A 20,927-nucleotide genomic window follows, 5' to 3' on the forward strand; every position below is an offset into this window, starting at 1 on the left:
CCGTCACTGGCGGAATTCTGTATTCTCTCTTGTTATGACCTTGTATCTCTACGTTAAGGATTGGAGGAGGCTTACTGTCATGCCAACACTCATTTCCATATAATATGGCATGAAATATAATACGTACGGTCCCAGGTTAGCTCAGTAAGTCCCAAGACTTGCGAAACAAAGAACAGTACAACAAAATAAAAGAAAATTAATACAATCCAAAAATCATGGTGGTTTCAGGTAGTGGTTTGAAATATGATTTATTTATATATACTTAATTACTTACTTACTACTTACTTTCTTCCCTATCTTTCTGAAAACAATCCAAGCATTGCACCACTGCATGGACTCCAGAACTCAGCTGCACGTGTGCTGCCAAAGAGCAGAAAAATAGCTCACTTTACATTGATTTTAAAGTCTCTGTGCTGGTTACCTTAGTGCTTCAGGGTTGATTTTAAAATTCTATCATTGGTTTCTAAAGCGCTTAATGGTCTTAGTCAAGCTTATTTATCAGATATGCTTTTAATTTATGAGCCATTCAGCACTGCCGTGTCTTCAGAAAGAGCTCTTTTACCACTCCCTAAAGCGAGAAAAAAAAAACCATTCAAGGTGATGCAGCTTTTTATTCTTATGCTCCACATCTGTGAAACACCCTTCCCAAAACATCTGAGAGCAGTTGCTAGTGTGGACATTTTTTAAAGGCTAACTTACAATTTAGCCTGGTTTTTTGAACCTGAAATATTTTTTCTTCATTTATTTTGACCTTAGTACTGCCACAGTTGTTAAGGCTCAATGCCCTTAAGTGAAATAAAGCGTACTTTTGTTCACACTTTCATTAGGAAATGCAAACGCCGCCACCGGGACAAGAGAGAAAATCTTATATAATTCATTAAATGAATACTTTCACCGTTAAATCAAACACCCTGTGGTCACAAACTTTTTTATACGGCATTGCAAATTAGACACATAACTTTGCAAATTAGACACTTTCCTGTGATTTTACCATCTGCGGATTAGCCCCGTTATGTGTCCTTAGTGGCTTCCTGACAGACTGCTTTCTTTAGGGATCTTATTTTATGCGTGTAGCGACAATGAATCATTTTCTTTAATGAGCACTACTGCAACCCGGTTGATCAGCATTCAGATCTGTTTTGTCCTGTCCTGTGAATAATGTTTTTCATACTAAGATCGAATCATTTATTTCTTGTCTAATTCATTTTGTGTTTGCCTTGAGAGACCTCGCCGATATTTTTACAGATCAATGAACAGAGCCGTAAGTCTTAAATGTTCCCCTAATGTGGTATTTCAAGGTTATCTGTTAAAGCCTAGCTGTTCTTTCATCAGACTCTGTGAAAACTGATAGCAGTGTCAGTGTAATGTCAAAAACTCAAAGCAGGCTTTAGTGACGTGGGTTTTTTTTTTCCAAGCAAGAAAAGCTGCTGACCCACTGATTGAACTAATGTAGAATGTGTATGTGCTTCTGAGACTCTTTGCCTGTCCCTACTCTGCAGGATGGAATCTTTGCTGTCTTCCCAAAATTCCCTGTGCAGATGATGTCATTGGTAGCCTCAAGTCAGGTTTCATGGGCAGTACTCATGACTTTGAGATGCGTCCTACATTTGAACACAAATCCACACTTGTTTACACGACAAGGCTTGTGCCAGCAATATGAATCTACGATAGCATTTGATGACAACTGCAGATTTACTAAAGATGTATCCACTATCATTGCTCTGACCTTTGTCACACTTTGAATGATACTGATCTCATTTTTATACCCTTAGAATAAGTGGAAATGATTGCTGTCACCATGTTGACCTTTTAAAACATTCGTTTTTTTAGTATTTGATTGGAAAGATCCTTGGTCTAACTCAGGGGTCACCAATGTGGTGCCCACGGCCACAAGTTATCTCCAAAGAACCACGAGTAGTCCTTTTCTAAAAATAGCTCAACATTCATGTGACTTTGTGATAATGTGACTGGCAAGGATTTATAGAAATAAATTGTTGCATATTGATATTTATCCATCAACTTGTTCTTCTGAGAGTAAGAATTTGGTGATAACATACAATGTTCAATTATTTAGGTTAAATTAAGCAACTTGACTAGAATTCTGTAAAAGTTCATTTTTAGCCAACATGAGGGGTCCTCTGATGCAAATGAATGTGGTGTTTTGTCGTCAGGAGTAGGCAGCCAATCCAAATCTCAGCTGCCTGATTTGGAGGCAGGAGACTTTGATGACCATTTAATAGGGCGCCACTCAATCGGGCTTTCTGTTCAGTTCAGTACATTACACTGCATGCTTATTGTTTGGCAAGTAGGCAAAGGAAAGATTTGGAAAAACTTTGTTATCCCAGAGGTTCGCAATCTTCTGGTGTGGTTCTATTTCACGATAGGCAAACGTGTATTAGATGTGGTATGTAGTATGTGTTACAGGCAAGCCCTTTTTCTTTCCATGATTGAATTCACACACCACCAAGGTTGACCTTGGACAAACATAATTGTATAGTGATCTACTATGTCTCCATATGTCAGACCTGAGAGAAATAGAACTTTGCCCAAACAGTTTCTGCTGTTTTCAGGGCCACGGAAGGGAATGTTTACAATCAATGGCCTCTTTAAGGCTCATTTAAACTGATTGATTCATGCGTCTGCTTCTTTGGCTGTGGTTTATTGGACTGTGACTGTGTTCTAATTAAGCATGGACTTTGGAGAAAGAGGGGCTAAGCAAATGATGGTCGTACGACAAGGAACTTTAGGCACAAGGTACACACAAAGTTGCATCCATCGATTGACAATAATAGGCCCCAGAATGTTCTTGTGATAGTGTGGGGAGTCTCGGAGTTAAGGTAGTCACCCCCCAGGTCATATTAGTAATATCAAGCAAATGATCCACAATTGAAATACATAAATCATCTTCCCGCTTGTACTGATGCAGTAGCGGTAAATAATTTGGAAACTCCTTCCATTTCAAATGGTCTCATGCACACCAATAAATTCAAGTTATAACCTTGTGATAAATTCACAGCTGTGGACTGAAAGTCATCCCAGGTTATAAAACCTCATCTACATCATCAAGCTGACTGAGAAAATAGCAAAATGCGCAAAGCTCTTATCTGGGCAAAAGATGAACAAGACTGTAATATGTAGTAAAACATAATCTGTTTTATCAGCATTTTCTTACCAAATGATTCCTTCTTTATTTCTTCATGATATTCAATACTGAAGTGTTCATCTACAATTTATGGAGCATTTTAAATTATGAAAAAACATATTTGAAGGTTTTCCCAAACTTTGGATTGATACTGATAGGATTCATCAAAAATGCATTCTTTGGCAGATTATTTATGAGATGAAATATGATCAAGCTTATTATTAAATGGAGTCCAAGAAATAGAAGCACAAGGCGGAGTGGCAGGCCAGAAAGTGTTCAAGCAGAAATGGGTCGCAAGTCAGACGAACGGACCAGGAGTGATGGAAATACAGGGAGCAGAGTTAACGAGCCGCTGTGGTAAGGAGCAGCAGGCGCCAGCAATCGAAGCTGATCACTGATAACGGGACGGGAGGGGCAGGAGCAGAGAAACGGAACTGTCCATGGTGCTGATGGCGCCGACGTGACATACAATTAAAAAAAAAAGCTTCATTTGTTAACAAAGGCGGCGATTTATCTGTTAGGGACTTTAAACAGTACTTTAACGTATTAGTGATTGAAAAATGAAGCTTCAGACTCGCTTCATACACCAGTTATTGTATTTTTTGACCCACTCGGTGTTCAACATTGGGCTGAAAGTACACCCACTCTTTTTTTAAACCCAGAGAAGTCAAAAATACAACAACTGGTTTGTGAAGCACATTTGAAGATTATTCCCCCATCCCAACATATGTGATGTTTACGAAATGAAAATATTTGGACTGATGCATATGCCAAGAGACTAAAGTGCACACTGAATACATATGAACTGTTTTCTTGCTTTACAGGTGAGTCACCATCTGGGAGCTTTGGCATTCCTCAAGGGTACTGGAGCTTTTCCTGGGTAGCTGAGGATGATCTGAGCTTTCCCAACAAATGGATGCCCATGTCAGGTGAGTTGGACATTGTTAACCTTGCTCAGCACAATTGACAGGCCCTCTATTTCTCTGTCTCTCTCTGTCTCTCTCTCTCTCTCTCTCTCTCTCTCTCTCTCTCTCTCTCTCTCTCTCTCTCTCTCTCTCTCTCTCTCTGCTCTCTCTCTCTCTCTCTCTCCCCCTCTCTCTCTCTCTCTGCTCTCTTGTGAGAGAAATTGTGCCAATGCAAAAGAAAAATGATAACAGCGCAAGTATTCATCAGAAATCTTTCCAAGGCCAATATATAATAAATGAAGCAGCAATGGTGCCAATGGTGTTGTTACTAAAACTCTACCCTCTTTTTTTTCGCCCCGACATATTACACATTTTGCAAAAGATTATGCCTTGCTAGGAATTGACAAATATATTTTTGTACCAAATAAAAATGGTCTTCTCCATGACATGACTCAATAAATGCCCCGGTTGATGAATGTGTGTTGGGTCGGGTCAATGTCATGAAGGGCTCATTAGTAAATCTGCCATCAGCTGTCAACCTCAAGCTGTCTTTACATTTGCTAGAAAGCCTCCCCAATGACCCTCCTCAATTTGGGACTTTGCCCCAAGAGAATAACTTGGCAATCAAAGGAGAATATATTCTTTTGGGTGCCCTAGATTTGGTCCGAGTTGATCGCCTCTTTGCTTACTTTGCTTATGCTACTGCAACTGTTCTATTTTGACCTGAAAATCCCTTACTGTTTGTTTTGACTAGATTCCCTGTGCGACAGGAGCAACACATGTGAGCAGAATGTCGCTGGTGTCCCTGAGTTTACATGGAGCATAGTGGCTACAGGGGACACACGGGAAGAGCAGAACCAAAAGAGCGAAAAACGGGCAGGAAGTCCCCAAGGGTGGGAGGAAGGTAAGAGCCAAGGTATTGCGCGCACACCCCCATTAGAGGGGAGTTTCACTTTCCATTACGTACTCCCTGTTTGCACTCCACATTATGGAGTAGCGGCCATCCTTTACTTTGAGTGCCCCGGTGATTTTCAAGCATCTCACTTTGGTCTAAAAAAAAAACAAACAGTAGGCAACGTTTGGAAAAAGCTATTTAGATCATATCATTTCATGAGCGGATGCTTTTGAAAGATCAGAACACAGTTTACTGGATCAGTATTTTACCATTTCCATATTATCAAACATTATTCATTTTCATTCCTTGGAAGATACTAAGAAAACAGGTTCTGGCATTTTATCTCCAGAGACGATGATGAAATGGGGGGTGGGACGTAGTGATCTATGTCTGTATTTTTGCCAGAGTAAAATGAAATGTTTAATGGCTTCGCCGCAAAACATTCGCCTATTATCCACAATGATTATTTTGCTGGCAAAACTGGAACGTAACTGCAGAGCTTTTTGTATGTTTATTGAACTTTTAATTTTCTCACTACCCCGGTGGCTTCAGCAATAGACTAATCTCACTGACAGACTGAAAGGCTTTATTTTATATACCATAAAAGTGCACTTCTTAGCCAACCGACCATGCACTTGGAAACCGGCGCTCTTGTTCTGCCACTCTAAACTTTATGAAACAGTTTGCTGCTAGGTATCAATGAGAAAAATCCCCATTGTCTGTAAGTGCAAACCAGAGTTACACTAGCTTAAGCGCATTCACAAAGTATGTACGTATACTTGTAAAAGCATTACAGTGCCCCTTTGAAAATGACATCAAATATTGAAATGAATTTCAAATCAAATCAATCAATATTCTCAATTCTAAACAATTTGGGTACTTTAAAATCATCATAATATTGTCATTTTTGAAGATAAGCCTGCTTTTCTTAAACATAACGAGCATCCGATTTTCTTCTCTTTTCGAAAACACGCACGCCCCCCCCCCCCCAGCCTAAACCTACAGGACAGCGTGTCCATCATTATTGAATAAAACAATGTTTATGACCGTGACCTAGTATAGAGCTTTTTGGGGGGCATTGTACATTAATCAAACATGTCATCACTGTTGTAATTCATTGTTAGACGTTAAGGTGGAACTACCGTCCGAGTGCACCATCCGTTCTTTTTACCTCCTTCAATTTTATTCTGCTCAATTTTTGAAGGCACCCCCCAAGAGGTTTTTCCCTCTCCTCTCATTTCCCAGATACCTTTGTCCCACTTGATGACTCACTGCTAATGATCTACTATGGATTAGTGAAGGTTGCGCTTCTCTTTTCATCAATGATTGAACCTTGAGGGGGTCATCTGATCCAAAAGGCTACTGCATCATGAAGAAAAGAGAGTATTGTGAGACTCCTTTGGAATGCACAGTGTAACCTTGAGGTTCTCCAGTGCCTGATGTTTTCCCTCTGTCTTCCATGTCAAATTTATCGCCAGTGAACCGGACAACCCTTTCAATCAATATTCCATCCAATGATCTTCCTTCTGCTTGTTAGGTAAACTGCCCAGGACTAAAAGGACAATTGTCTGCTGTTATCCTTGTAATTTTTTTAATATTTTTTACTGACAGTCCTAAAATAGTGGTGATGAAATATACTTTGTAATTTAGTGATGAAGACAGTTTGTTGAACAGTTAATAATTTTATTTTCCTACCATTAACTGTATTTTGTGTTTGCATTTCAATAAACACATTTCTATTCACTAACCAAACTCAAATCCTATTTTAAATGTCAGGAAGTTTTCACTTTGCCTTAAGCAAATGATTGATCTTTAAAAGCCACGTTAATCCCCTTTTCAAGGGTCAATGTATTCCAGACTCAATTCCATGCCAATGTCCTGCCTGCTGCCAAGACATATGTCCTTACGCAACCCACCTGCCTATTGATCCGAGTATACTGAGCATAAAGCCAATCAGGCTGGGCTCTGTTTTCATAGATAGGGCATGTGCGCTCGGGCGGAAAAACATTGATGGCCACTTTGGGTAGCTATCATCACAGCGTGTGACGTCCATCATGAGATGGTAGCATTCTGTGCTCGGCCATCATTTTTAAAATGATTTCATTAAAATAATGATTGTCATCTTGGGAAATGATCCTCCTTGCTTGTGGTGCAGCTACGGTATGTGGGCAGGAGAAATGGGGCATGTGACACATGCACCATAAGCTTGGAAGGCGCTCCCCATGGGTGATCTGTGGTCGCCATGGCCAACTTTACTTGATACTTGATTGCAGTTCCTCATAAAGGTCCGCTTCCATCTTCTGCATGGACTCCAGCGAGTCTATTACTGATTCTGCAATGTCAAAGGCTGTGCGTTTCTCGCATGCTAATTCTAAAGGAGGAAATGGAGCCGCTTCCTTTGGCTGGCAAGCTGGTTGGCTGTATTCACAATTTATTTTATATGTATTTATTATTTATTGATACAGCTTTGTTTCCCACGTTCTCCTCACGCACTGTCCAAGAAAAAAAAGGATAATGGCGCTTCCGTCTGCTCCTGTGAACTTTTTATCCTGTACCATCCCAATCGCGTGAACAAAAGTAGACTTGACTCCCATCTCATGGGAATTTCACGGGATGTCAGTCTATAGACTGCAGAAATGTCTTCTGATGTCTTTGTTCTGTTAAGAGCCCGAGCTGCGGTGTTCTGAATGTGCTACAGCTGTTTGATGCTCTCCTGAGGGAGTCTAGTCAGAAGACCATCACAATAAGCAAATTGACTGGAGACAAAAGCAGGGATAAGTTTTCCTGGTCTGCTTGGAGAATGTAATAAGCCTTCAATCTGAATATCAATTTCAGTGTGTCAAAATCTGTTTTAGTGGTTGATTTGATGTCGTTCTTGCACTTAGTCAGCTATTTTCTCCTATCTAAATTCAGTCCAAATTGACAGCATCACTCCTGTGCTCCACTATTGAACTTGAGGTATTCATCCATGGAAATGTTGTTTTTATTGGATATGAAGCGGTGCTTGAAAAGCTACCAACTACAAACTGATGTCATTTACACAGCACCGCACGTAACAGCATTTTCTCAGCGGAATAGAAAATAGCGGAGGAATCTGACCCGCCGGTTAAGTACTGTGTACAGAATTTCGGTCTTTTAGCCAATGTTGGGCATTCATTAAAAGAAGCAAGACCTGTCACCTAAGAGGTAGCTCAGCTTACTGTTTATATTAGAAAAAATGAACGGAAAATGTGCTGCTGTAATATTTGTCATCAGTTCCAAAAAAGGAAATAAATGAGGCGAAATTATTACGAGCTGATCCTTTGTTAGCATTTGAACATTTTTGTCCTTTGGGCAAAGTGATACTGAGTCTGATGACTGAAAGAGTCAGTCAGTCAGTGGCTTTACACAGATGTTCCAATTGTACTGTACTTCCACATCCTCGCTAGGCTCCATATTTACCCAGCCAAAATAACATCAGTGCTGTGGAGGCTTCCTATTCCCATTTATGAGTTCATTATAAATTCATCACTGACAAGAGACAGAAAATGATGAATCAGAAGAGAGCACAAAAATGATGGCAATGCATGAAAGCCAAAAGGATAATAAAATTATATTTAAATCTGACTTACACTGTCAAACAAAGACTGGGTAAAAATAAGTCTGGGGATGAAAGGGCGGGGGTAGAGGGTTATTCAAGGGAAGGCCCAGATATGGCATCATCACACTTCTATAGACTACTTCATACAATAGATGGGAAGCGGAGGATAAATGAACAAGCCACTGATATACAAAAAAGATGGGAGCAAATGGTGCTCGAGATTTGATAAGCCTCATTTCTATTAGCACTGACACAACATTCATCTCTGGCTCTAGTCAAAAGCCTTTTCTTACAAACAATTTGGGGGTTTTGCAAAAAAAAAAATGTAATCTGTCAGGCTCCAATTGTGGCTTATTTGAAAAGAAAAATCGATTTTCACAAGTCAATGTTACACTTGAATACTGCAGGCTATAGCTGCAGTATATTTTCATCTCATTACGTTTTGTTGCATTGTTCTGGTTTTTGTTTACTTGTTTTGAAATGATTATTTCTTAACTGTGGTGGTGTTTTTTTTGTTATTTTAAAAGAAAAAACACGACTATAAGCGTGCTTTCATAAAAATGGGGATGAATGAAAGAGTCCTGGTGTCTGCTGCACACTTTGCATCCTTCCGTTTTGTTACAAAATTACAAATGACTAGCTGTGGCAATGGGCACCGATGCAAACAATAGTTGTCACCACCAGCTCTTTGTTTAATTACGGCTTGGGTTTTGGGCTGCCCTCACCATAACATGAATCATGTTGGGCTGGAATCACCCTTTGCCTCTTGCTTGCCATGTTTTGTAGGTTGCATTGTGATGGTGGGTGGGATGAGAACAAACACAATTGACTATTGACACGAATGAGACCGAGAAAAAATATATCTCCCTCACCGCACTCCAGGCAGTACTGTCAAAGCGAATTGCTTGTGGTAAGTACGGCGTGAAAAAGTGAACGGGACAAACACTAGAAGAGCTGAAAGTTGTTGGCTGTGTGATGAATGCACCTGGAAGAAATATGCTGCAGGGCCTGATATGATACATCTGTAACAAGGTTCAGTCAAAGGGTGAGAGGTCTTGTCCCTCAGGCCATAAGCTCAAGGAAGTGGATGAAATACTACTGGGTTGTTTCTCCTTACGGCACATGCCTGAAGGCGCCGTCATGGCTACAATAGCCATAATAAAAAATTCCCTGAAATTGAAACCTTCGGAAAACGTCACAGATCAGCCATGAAATTCAAGTACTTTATGTAGCAGCGATTTCTCCCTGTGTCGTAAGAAATCACCCTTTATCCAACATGAAATAAAATCAAATTAATTCAAAACTTTGAACCTTGCAATCATAATCGTTTACAGCGCTGACATGTTTAAACACCAAAGGAATCACGCGGTTTAATTTGCCGTCATGAAGATTGAATCGGTAAGTTTATGGGCTATTGCCAGCCAAATTGCATTAACACTTACGGCGAGAAAATAATTTCGTTCTAGCACGTAACTTGTCAACAAGTGACAGTAATGTTTATAGTTCTCGCGTTCAGAAAAGAATTTTCAAAGTCAGTCAGCCCATCTTGTTTTAAAATGGTGTTGTTTTTACGTTGCTATCAATCACATAGTGATCTTAAAAGTCCGATTGTATAGGATATTCTGGGAACTTTTCACATAGAAAGGTCTAAAAATATCAGACTGAGCTGAATCATAGTGTTTGGTATTCAACAATGCTACCGAGACACAACCATGGACAGTGACACTCAACCCTCTGGGAAATGTAGACACTTTGTTTAATGAACTATAGGAGGAAGCCAAGCAGAGGGAAAACATGCAAACATCATACCCAAAGGGCCGGCCGGGCACTAGTCTAGTGTGAACCAACCGATGATATATCTTGCTGCCCTATATATAATTACAATGGCCACGCTAATGAGAGGCCATGCAGCAGAGATGTTTAACTGTTTTTGAACTGAACTTTGCCCCTTCTCTAGACCTCAATTGTGTTGCACCAGTATTAAAAGGTGGGGACTTGCCATTAGCTGCAAGAAATCTCATCCATCATCCACTAAGGTGTTTTCCTTTTCTTTTTTTTTTTTTTGGCCCGCCTAATACTTGGTTATAAGACTGTTCACGATGAAGGCTCTGTTGAATGGGCCAAAGTAGGGAGAAAATACGCATTGGGTTAAATCGATATAAGATACATAATGATGACTGATCAGGGTGCAAAACAGTGTTGAAATGAGTCAAATAAGATTAATCAGGGATGTTCAATACCACTTTTTTCCCCAGACCAATACCAGCACAAGAACTCAAATCTTGAGTAGTCGCAGATACAGAAACCAAGTGTACTGTAAAATGTCATCCATCCCCTAATACAATGACAGATCATTTTATTCAATTTAGCATTTTTCCTTAAAATTGCATGAAACTAATGGCACATTTATACTCTTCTATGTTTAATAAGACCATTTTAAATGCATTTAGATTATACCTGTCATGCATCTAAGAGTTTATTATTTCTGCCATCTCTGCATGCAATATTTAGACATGATGTTGAAAATAATGCTTTCAAAATGTTTTCTTTTTATTGAGCAGGCTGCAAGGAAATGAGTGATCTAGCTCTAAAGTGCAAATGTGAACATAGTAAATAGGAGCGTCCCTTTTATTCCAGGCTTATATTTCAAAGTCAAAGTCTGCTTTATTGTCAATTTCTTCACATGACAAGACACACAAAGAAATCGAAATGACGTTCCCACTATCCCACGGTGACAAGACAAATGCTGCGGCTGAGATCTGAAGGGTTGGAGAAAATAAAAAGGCTTTCTCTTTCAAGTACGAACCATTACACAAAGAAGGTAAACATTAATGCCAATAATATCTACCATGGTGACCTTACTTCTGGGCACCATTTCAAGCCTATCAAATGGCCTCCTAATTCTCTTTAAAAGCTTCATAAGTGTGCGTTTAGACATCAAAAGTGCTCTTACTGTTGAAGTTTGGTGGGAAAAAAAAAGAACTATGGCCTAGAATGTTCCAAATCAATGACAGCTCCTTTTAAGACATCTTGGCACTGTTTAGCACCGGTTACCACGTCTGCCTCACAGTTCAGAGGTTGCAGGTTTGATTCCACCTCTGGCCCTTTGTGTTGAGTTTGCATGTTCTCCCCGTGCCCGCGTTGCTTTTCTGCAGGCACAAAGCAAACCAACAACAGTGACGATTCCGAGAGGCAGAGCACGATGAGTGGCTCTCAGTGGAGTACATAAAAACAGAGCAGAGAGCAACATAGATAGATTTGGGCCTCCGGGCGGGGTAGGTAGGGGTTGGCTCACCGCTAGTATATAAAGAAATATATAGCCTTCTGTTAAGACAGCCTCCACCTTATTTATGAGCCACCGTGATGCATTCCTTGTAGCGACACACCGCTTTTATGCCAAGATGGCTGTAACCAAAGATCTTTTGCAGGATTGGGAGCTTGCTAATACTGTGCTGTGGTTTTTAACATTGTATCCTTATTCTGACTGCTTTTTCAAATACGCTTGCAAGTGTTGGCAAAGGTAGTCAAAGCGTGTTCACATGAAGTTTCGCCAACAGTTTACATGCTTTTTCGTGTCCCAAAGGAATTTGAACCAAATTCAAAATGTTGGCGTGACATCCGAAAAATTCTTGGCAACCGCTTACGTCCTTGAATGAACCCTAATATGAACACTGATGAAAAATCAATATCTACTACCCACAAGCAAACATTGGCCTCTCATTCATATTCATTTGAATTCCAAAACCGAAAAGAAACAATTCAAGATGTTTTTGAATACACCCTTACCAGCATATATATATAGTTTCATTTTAATCATGAAACAAAAGAAGTCACACTGACAAACTGTACGTAACTCATTCCGCCTAAGAAAATGAGAAATCAACGTCAACACACTCCAGCCAATCCACTGCCCGGCAGATTCTTATTCTACCCCTTTTTAGTGTATGAACCCTTTGCGCCCTCTATTGGTAATCTACTGTTACAACACGCATTTTAGTATTCTATTAAACTACTGCACCAGTATTCAATTTAATTTGCTAAATGGTCCAACTTCTATATAAACAGTGATCATTAAAATGTGTGATGACGCCCAGCCAGACTCTGCGTTCGCTCCTCCCCTATATAAATCCAATGTCGTATTTTAACAATTTGATGCAATTACTGTGTTGTGTAGTCTTCTGGCCTTGTGTTTTCCTCTCACTGCTGCAGATTGGTATGCTGTACTGTACATGGCTTCTAATGAGTAAAGGCGTATAGAACACTTGCAAAATCCAGCGCGGCCAGTAAACTGTCAGCCGAACGACCACTAACCTTGGACGCGTTTGCAAAATCGCTACAAAGAGTGTGTGTGTGTGTGTGTGTGTGTGTTCATGTGTGTGTTGGGAGAGGGAGAGTACGGCCCTCTGCCATTCAATTTTGAGCAGAGTCAGCAATTGGCGTACTGTGTCCTCAGTCGGGGAGCTTTTGTTGCACTGGCAAATTTGAGCAACTTCCCGAACGGCTGGCTTGAACCAATGCGAGTATTTTTGAACGCAACAATGCGCATGTACCAAAAGAAATAGAAAAAGTATTAATGATGCATTTTTTGATCGACAATGGGAAACAAATGTCCAACATGGCACCGATGTTCCTGAATTATGATGTTTGACTCGTAGTCCAGAAATGTAATATTAGGCAGAATACCAGATTTTTACTGTTCCAGGCACATACTGTGTATTTTTTGAAAGAAAGAAAGAAAGAAAATGGTTAGGGCTGACTTCCCCTTTAATAAATAGTCTTTGATGCCTGCTACCGGATAATAAACAGCTGGACTGGCTGCACATGGCTGAGCACGCAATGCATTTGATTTGAATCCTAGACAGTGGCAAGCACTAAATGATCAGTGTCTTTCTCTGTAGCAGCAAGTGTCAGCTTTTGTGTGTGTGACATTCCAAGTCTCACAGTAGACTTTAAGCCTGACTGAACAACTACAAGATGGGTGAATAATTTTGGCAGCCTCTTGAATGGTGGAGAGGATTGCCAGAAAGTTATATTTTCAGATAAATAAAGACATGTATAATGCCGAGGAGCTATAGTAAATATAAAAAGCCTTACACACCACTGCTAAAATGAGAAATTATTTGTGTAATATGTAAAAACCAGATGATCTTCCAAAAAGCAAGTCAAGCGGATTTATGGACCAATAAAACCATGACTTCATTTTAAAAGGTAGCGGTATATGATGAAATAATTTTTCTTTGTCTCAGCCATTTTCTCCACTCAATGCACGGACTTGAAATGGAGTTTTGGAATTGTTCTTGATCCAGTGTTCACATGCAGACAATTGTCACAGTCTTACATGAATCGTGCAACAAAGGGCTGTTGGAGTGTGGGTGTTCTCATGTGCCTTTCAAGATATGATCCCCTGTTAAGTGTGTATCGACCGGCCTCTAGTAATTTCACTTGATACTTTTTTTATTATTTTGATCATTTTTTCCACATCATCAAGCTTGTTGTTTTTATTTAAAACATAATGAAAAAACATGTGGCATTTATAGTGGGGCTGTAACGAAACAACTGGTTAGTCAAGTTGCCGCTAAATTAAGAATGAGTGTTTATGTAGCAATAAGCATTTATTTAAATCCTCTAAACCTCCACTTTTATGTATTTGTAATACTGACACACATTATAAAACTAGGGATTAACAGTATCAACTGATTATCTCTATTTATTTATCTATATTTTTGTAAAAGTATTCGAGCAAAGTGGGTTTGTTTTGGTTTTCTTTCTAAACATGAAATAGTTCATGCAGTCCACTGCTCACAATGCTGTTTTTTGCTTTTGCCATAAAATAAAACTTCAAGGCTTGTTGTTGAAAGCAGCATTTAGATTATCCCTGCATAGCGATCCAGGCAGGAGCTTTTGGCATAGGAAGGAAGGGTGGACTCTTTCCCGGTGGAGTGTAATCCATCAGCTCCTTTACCTCGCTGAGAGGCTGCTCTCTTTCTTGCACATTCAGTCCAGAGCTAGTCATCCAAAACATTCATAAACCAAGCCAGAGGAACAAAACCTCCCTCAGGTGTACGGGTGGCGTTCACATGCAAATTGATTTTTTAATTGGGGCAAATGAATTCGACATCAAGATAAAACACAGATGCTTAATTAATCTGTTTTTCAGTTAGGAAGGAAGGATACATTAAAAAAAAAAAAAAAAAAAAGACTGCCTTGGAGGAAAATACTGTTCTGAAATTACTTACTTTTACTGCCGTCATTTATTAGCAGATAATAGTTGCACCTCAAGTCATTTACACCTTAAGATTACCTTTCAGATGTTGATGAAGAGTGTTCAGCAAGCTACGCTATCTAGCTTCCCGCAGACTGTCTCGGGAGATGGGAGATATCATCTTCCAAGAAACATTGGGGGCATGAACATTTTGTGTTCTCTGAGAACCTACTAATTTATGTAGTCATTCATTTTTCTCTCAGCTTCAAAGAAACATTGTGCTCTACTTATGTTGAATGTTCACTTGACTTGCCAATCTGAAAATAAAAACCCTGGTCAAATTATGGCTGCATCGGTTTATGCCGTTTAATTGACATTGATTATATAGGGCTCTAATTGATGCAGAAAAATCAGCTACTTGATGCTGTAACACTAAAGTGGGCCAAACTCTCGGACACAAATGCCTTGTCTATCGTTAAACATGACTTTAATTAGTTTTGTCTTTCACTTGCAGTTCATACTAAAGCTGTGCCAGTAGTTCATTTTATTCATGATGGTTTCATCCACCATTGCATTTGAAATCATAGCTGTGTTGTCACTTGCCAATTCTCACCAAAGCTGTCGGCCAAATCTTGTACTGTTAAATATCGCATCATGAAGATGATGAGGACTGCACAAAGTTTGGGATTCATGTAGAGGAACAGGAATATGGCATGATGCTAGTTCACATAGACTCATTGGCATGAATATTTTTGATTTTGACTATATTGTTGTAACATCTTTTCTGACCAGTTCTTCTAAGGGTAGAGTGGGTAAGATGAGAGGTGCTGAATGGATCGAATTTTCCACTTGAATGTGCAAAGGTACAGAAAGGTGGTTGAGCAGTTCAGAGTTCAGGACAGTTCAAAAACAAAAACTCCATGACTCTGCAGGACCCAGTGACCCCCTTTCTGTGAAGAATGCTGATAATGTCCTGAGAAACTGCTTTGAGATTTTTTTTTATGAAAGACTATGGTAGGTGGTTTGCTGTTTAGCACATTTCTCGAGACCCCTTCTGAATAGTTCATCTTGACACCTACAAAATGTAAATCTCATACTGGGACGTCAAAACATGATGATAAGTCAAAATATTATTACAATTGTAATAGTATTGAGGCAATAGATTGGTCTTGACTTCCTAATTATGAGAACAATTTTGGGATTGTTAGGAAATGAGCAGTCATTTAGGTGTGTTTGCGCCATCATTCTGCCTTTCACTTCAAGATGCATAAAGCAACATATTCGTCTGAATCTTCCATCTATGGATTTCTTCATTTTCCGCTACAATATAACCTGTTCCTGGCATCTATTTCAATATGCTATTTGTTGTTGGTAATAATATCGTTTAGTTCAGGCCAAAATCCCTTCCAGGCTGAGTTCAAAGCTTTTACATCAAGTCTGTGCTGGCTAAGCAGCAAAAATGTGCTCTCCACACAGCACTTGGACAAGCCAAGTAGCCAAGTAGATCTTTTGTCCAAGGATCTGTGTTAATGTGGGAAAAGGGCCGCTGAGACTAATAAAGCACAGTAACATAATAAGTAGGAGGGGAAAGGATAGATTTGAAATGAAATAAAATAAACTACAGTATATAGCAGCTGTGATGTCTTGTGACTGCAGTAATATAAATAAGACGAGAACAATTGAATAATATGAATACGAGTAGCAGTTATAAAATACTTGATGACCTCGCGGTGACATCATAATAGGAAATATCATTTGCAAGATTCAGTTGAGCCGCAACCAGCATTTGAATCTTTCATATCCTATGAATTGCATATTGCCACCACGAATGGGAAAACACGCTTTAAGTACAAGTGTGGAGATACACAAGGAGACATGTGACCCACTTTGAGAAGTATACTTTAACACAATCTGATCCTTAGCGAGCTGCTTTTACTATTATCTGGTCTGTAAACAAACTGTAATGGGAATAAAAAAGAAATAGCAACTGTGTTACAAACTATTTGAATATCAAGTTGTTGTTTTTGTTTTTTTTAGCACGGCAAACTATTTTCAATGCGAGAGCAAAATAATCCAAACTGTCACAGCATTTTTATCTCGAATGCCTCCCGGGAATAATGAAATGTATTAATTCTGTCAGATTTAGCTTTGCAATTTTAATTTCCACTCATCAACAATAGATTCTTGAGCAGGGTGTATTAAACATTTATATTCTTTTCAAGTTAAAAACTCTTTGTGATCCACCTCACACACTCACTTCCTGCCTGAATGAGCACAATAGGTTCGAAAGTGAAATGAGACTTCATATCAATGCAAGAAAAAAAACGTCTTTGATTTTTTTTTTCTTCTTTCTTCATCCGCACCTCCTTTTTAACTTTTTCCCTGCCAAGGTTTGATTTCGTACATATTCATCAAGTGCTTTAGTTGATCCTTCCCTCCAACGTTGTTTAAATCAAGCATGTTAATTCATTCATATTCATCAAATGCTTACCATTTTTTTGTAAACTATGAATCAATTTTTACCAGAGTGAAAATGATGATGATGTTGATGATGGTTTTTGTTGTGCGTTCTGGTTTTGTGCTCATACCCTTTTCTGTCTTCCTAGGTCAGTTTTTTTGGGTGAATGGTTCCAACTTTGGAGGGCCCTGGGTGCTGAGCCCTTGGTTGTGGAGTGGCCCAACTCCCTGCAGCATCGACATGGCTTTGTACCTGGACCCCAAGCAAAATGGCCAATATACCATATGGCTCATTGAGCGGGACAAGCCGCAACTTGCTCTCTTCTCAACTGACACCTTACCTCCTATGACAGGGTGAGTACTGGTTTCTTGTTGACAAAATTCCAAATATCAACTTGAATAAGATGTCCCATGCTTCATTCATTCGTCACATCTAACGTTAAATCTGCACATATTTTGTATAGTCACGTTTGAAAAAAGATGGATTTACATTTCTATTGCTAAATCTGCATTGTCTATTGGGAATGCTGATAATTCCATCGTTTTTTCCTTCAAAAATATTTCAATAACACATCACTGTTTGGTCAGGCTTTTAAATGAATAAGCAAGAAGCACGCACTGTATAGTTCACTCCATGAAAAAGAAATGATTTGAATTCATCTCAACGTACAATCCCCAACATATATCGGAATTGAATTATTTTGGTTTCAGGGAGTAAAGGCAGATTGTTTTAGACATGTTTGGCAATCTGGTAAAGCCATTGATGTGGCTTTCATCTCTGTTTTATCAATGTTATTTACATGCAGTAAGTAGTATATATCCGTAGAAACAAACAGCTTTAGGCAGCGCAGCGAAAGCATGCTTTTTCACATGTGTGACAGATGTGCATTTGCGTGCACTCATTTGTGTCATCCACCCACATCATTTCTGCCTCTGCTCTTTTGAGACAAATTCACAACAACCCTGTTCCAAGGATGGGGGTGGTAAGGCGCTGAATTGTTGAGAAAAGATGGAAGCCGATTGTGATCAATTTACTAATTGTCAACCTGTCCCCTTGCGTTTTAATTTTCATTGTGTTTGCCGAGATGAAAACAAGCCATCCTTGTGGATTATAATTTGGCAGAAAGCCCTTTGTTATGAACAATTTAGATGTGCTTAAAACAAACATATCGCACTTGATTGTGCGTTGTGACTTTCTAATCACTCACTTCATTGACTTGCATTAAAACAAATGACACAACAATTCATACAAATTAGAAGGAATCAGATGTATGCCGCTTTTTAACCGAGTCATTACACACATTATTACATCAGTGTTTTTCCCAAAAACTAGAATATAAACTGCTCATTTGAGGATAGTCATTTTCAGATAAGAATATTGGTTTGATTGATTATGTTTAGCGCTCAATGGACATCGGAAAATTGTCCTTTTCCATTACATCCATCTACTGTAAGTACATTTGACAAATGTACATGACAGCAGAAGAAGAACAATATACAGTGACAACGGGTTTTTTTTGTTAAAAAGCTAAGTTAGTCAGCACTTGCTTTATTGTCATAAAGTGACAAAAAACGGTTTACTTTTTAATAGAGTTGAGATTCACAAATTGGGTTGAGACTCGAAAGTCTGCACGTTGTAGCAACCTTACGAACCAGAGGCACACAAAATCATTTTAATTGACAGTAAATCATTTCATTTCCACTGGAAAGTAAGTCGGCAAAATGCTATTGTTGAGGTTTATTTTCCGTATTTCCTTCTCCCCTATTGAGGAGCACTCGGGCAGTACGTCTGCTGATTTGTCATCCACCCTAATTGTCTGGGAGCAAAACATTAGAGCCTCACGTAAGCACTATTAGCCTATCCAGAAATGAAATATTTCTTGTGATCCTCGTCTTACACAGTCTACATCCTGTTTACACCTTCATCCTTTCTCCAGTTTACAGCTTTTGCTGACAGGTCACATCAAGCGCCTTACAGTTGTTCCAGAAAGTCAACTGAGTTCATCAACTCTTAAAAGTGTTGGTTGAACTTTCAGTGTAACCTTCAAATGAAAACATGCCTCAATTTTGTGATAACTATTTTCATATATGACATGTTCTGTTTACACACATCTTGAATCTACATGCGCTCGCTCTCCAGATGAATTTTCAACCATGACTCACTCATACTTGAAGCTAAGAGTTTTTCTTCTGACTTTTTTTTTTCATCATAAATGGCGTAATTGAAAAGCCATTTGGACACTTGTGCTGCTGATGTCACCGCTCGATGTTAATGGATTGACTTGTGTCGTCTGTGTAGAATTCAGCCTTTCCCAGTAAGCAGCTTTAATGCGTCACTCTGAAATGGCCAGGGAATAAATCTATTCTACTCTTGTGCCTCTGCCTCACACACATTCCCTGTGTGAAAGTGGCTACAATTAGACGTGTGGTGAGGTCAGCGCCAGAACCTTTCTAGGATCATGTGCAGTGAATCTCAGGTGTTAAAGTTCACAGGCTGCTCGTGGCTGCTGGCGTTTTGTCTCTTTTATGGCTCTGATACTACAGGAGCCAATAAATTTCCAGGTGGACAAAAACTCGCCATCCTGCATCAATCCTCGAAATACAAGACAGCAAGCCAGGAGTAGGCGAGGGAGTGACAGGGTAAAAATGACACTTACATTTATCACTTCAGTTATAAGACATTCAGAATTGCTCTGCACATTGAAGCTATACTCTGAAGTCACAAATGAGGAAAACAGTAAAAAACAACAACACTGGCTTTGGCCATCAGCCAGCAAACTGTGCAACAGCAGTCGCCTTAAATCTCAAAAGCCACATTTTAAATATCGTGAAGGGGTGAGGAGAAAAAAAAGAACCGACTCACCGAGTTGTCTTTACTCCTGATGGCTGTAAAAATCATCATTACAAAGATCATTGCCAGTCCATACGACAGCCGGGGAGACGCATCGGTCATCCGGATAAGCCCTTTTTTTTTCTTTTGGATAGCTGCTGGGCGCCAGAAGCAAAGCTTCTTTGGCCCATTCCAGATGGATAATCACCTCAAGTCACTGTTATTATTTGCTTGAATGATTACCGGATTTTGGCTGGCTGCTCCCAAGGAGTTGAGGTGTTGATTATCCAAAACTTTGACTCCCTGGATGGTTGAGGCTTTAAAATGAAGCTTTGCTGGGCAAGCGGGGCATTCATGCAGTGTGTTAACCATGCAGAGAACCATGTTTCATACCTGCTAATAGGAGGCTAAGAAAATGATTTCAACCTGTCTTTTGGTTTTGTGGGCATTGTGCTTGCAGTGTGGGTGCTTTGGGGCATTCCCGTTGAGCCATGTCATTAATATTCTTAGCCCATGGCAAAATTTAGAAAAGGAACAGATGGTGGTTAGGGTACCTTCATGAGTGCTTCTCTTCTACATGTCTCCACTTGAGCAGCACTCATGCATATGTTTATTATTTCCAAGGACTCAATTAGAGCTCCAATACATGGCCTGCGGCACCTGTGCTGCACACTCCTCTCTGGCAGCTGCAAAATGTGCATTTCGGGGTTTCCACTTATCAGTTCTCAAATTCATCACACAACAAACATCAGCTGGAGATGGGCTAAATCGCCTCATACAAATTGGCTATTAGTTTTCTTTTAATTAAAACTGAAATTGAAAAATATTTTGCTGCATGCACCAGCGGTGATGTCGTAGAGCGTAATTGTAAAAGTGATGAGGCAAAAGCTGAATTATTTAAATAGTAAAAGCATTC

General features: G+C 39.5%; 1 protein-coding gene across 2 annotated transcripts in view; it reads left to right on the plus strand.

The window, feature by feature from the left end:
• alk (ALK receptor tyrosine kinase) overlaps nucleotides 1-20,927 on the plus strand; it is a 133,183-nt gene that overhangs the window by 52,746 nt on the left and 59,510 nt on the right. Inside the window, exons 2-4 of one of the 2 annotated variants that reach the window (XM_037240863.1) lie at nucleotides 3,967-4,071; nucleotides 4,802-4,963; nucleotides 17,331-17,535. In XM_037240863.1, coding sequence (XP_037096758.1) covers nucleotides 3,967-4,071; nucleotides 4,802-4,963; nucleotides 17,331-17,535 — 472 coding nt within the window. The remainder of the gene's footprint in view (nucleotides 1-3,966; nucleotides 4,072-4,801; nucleotides 4,964-17,330; nucleotides 17,536-20,927) is intronic. The other variant, XM_037240865.1, reaches the window with a different exon arrangement.

This window comes from Syngnathus acus, chromosome 22 (genome assembly GCF_901709675.1).
Source record: "Syngnathus acus chromosome 22, fSynAcu1.2, whole genome shotgun sequence".
In the NCBI taxonomy this organism is placed as follows: Eukaryota; Metazoa; Chordata; class Actinopteri; order Syngnathiformes; family Syngnathidae; genus Syngnathus; species Syngnathus acus.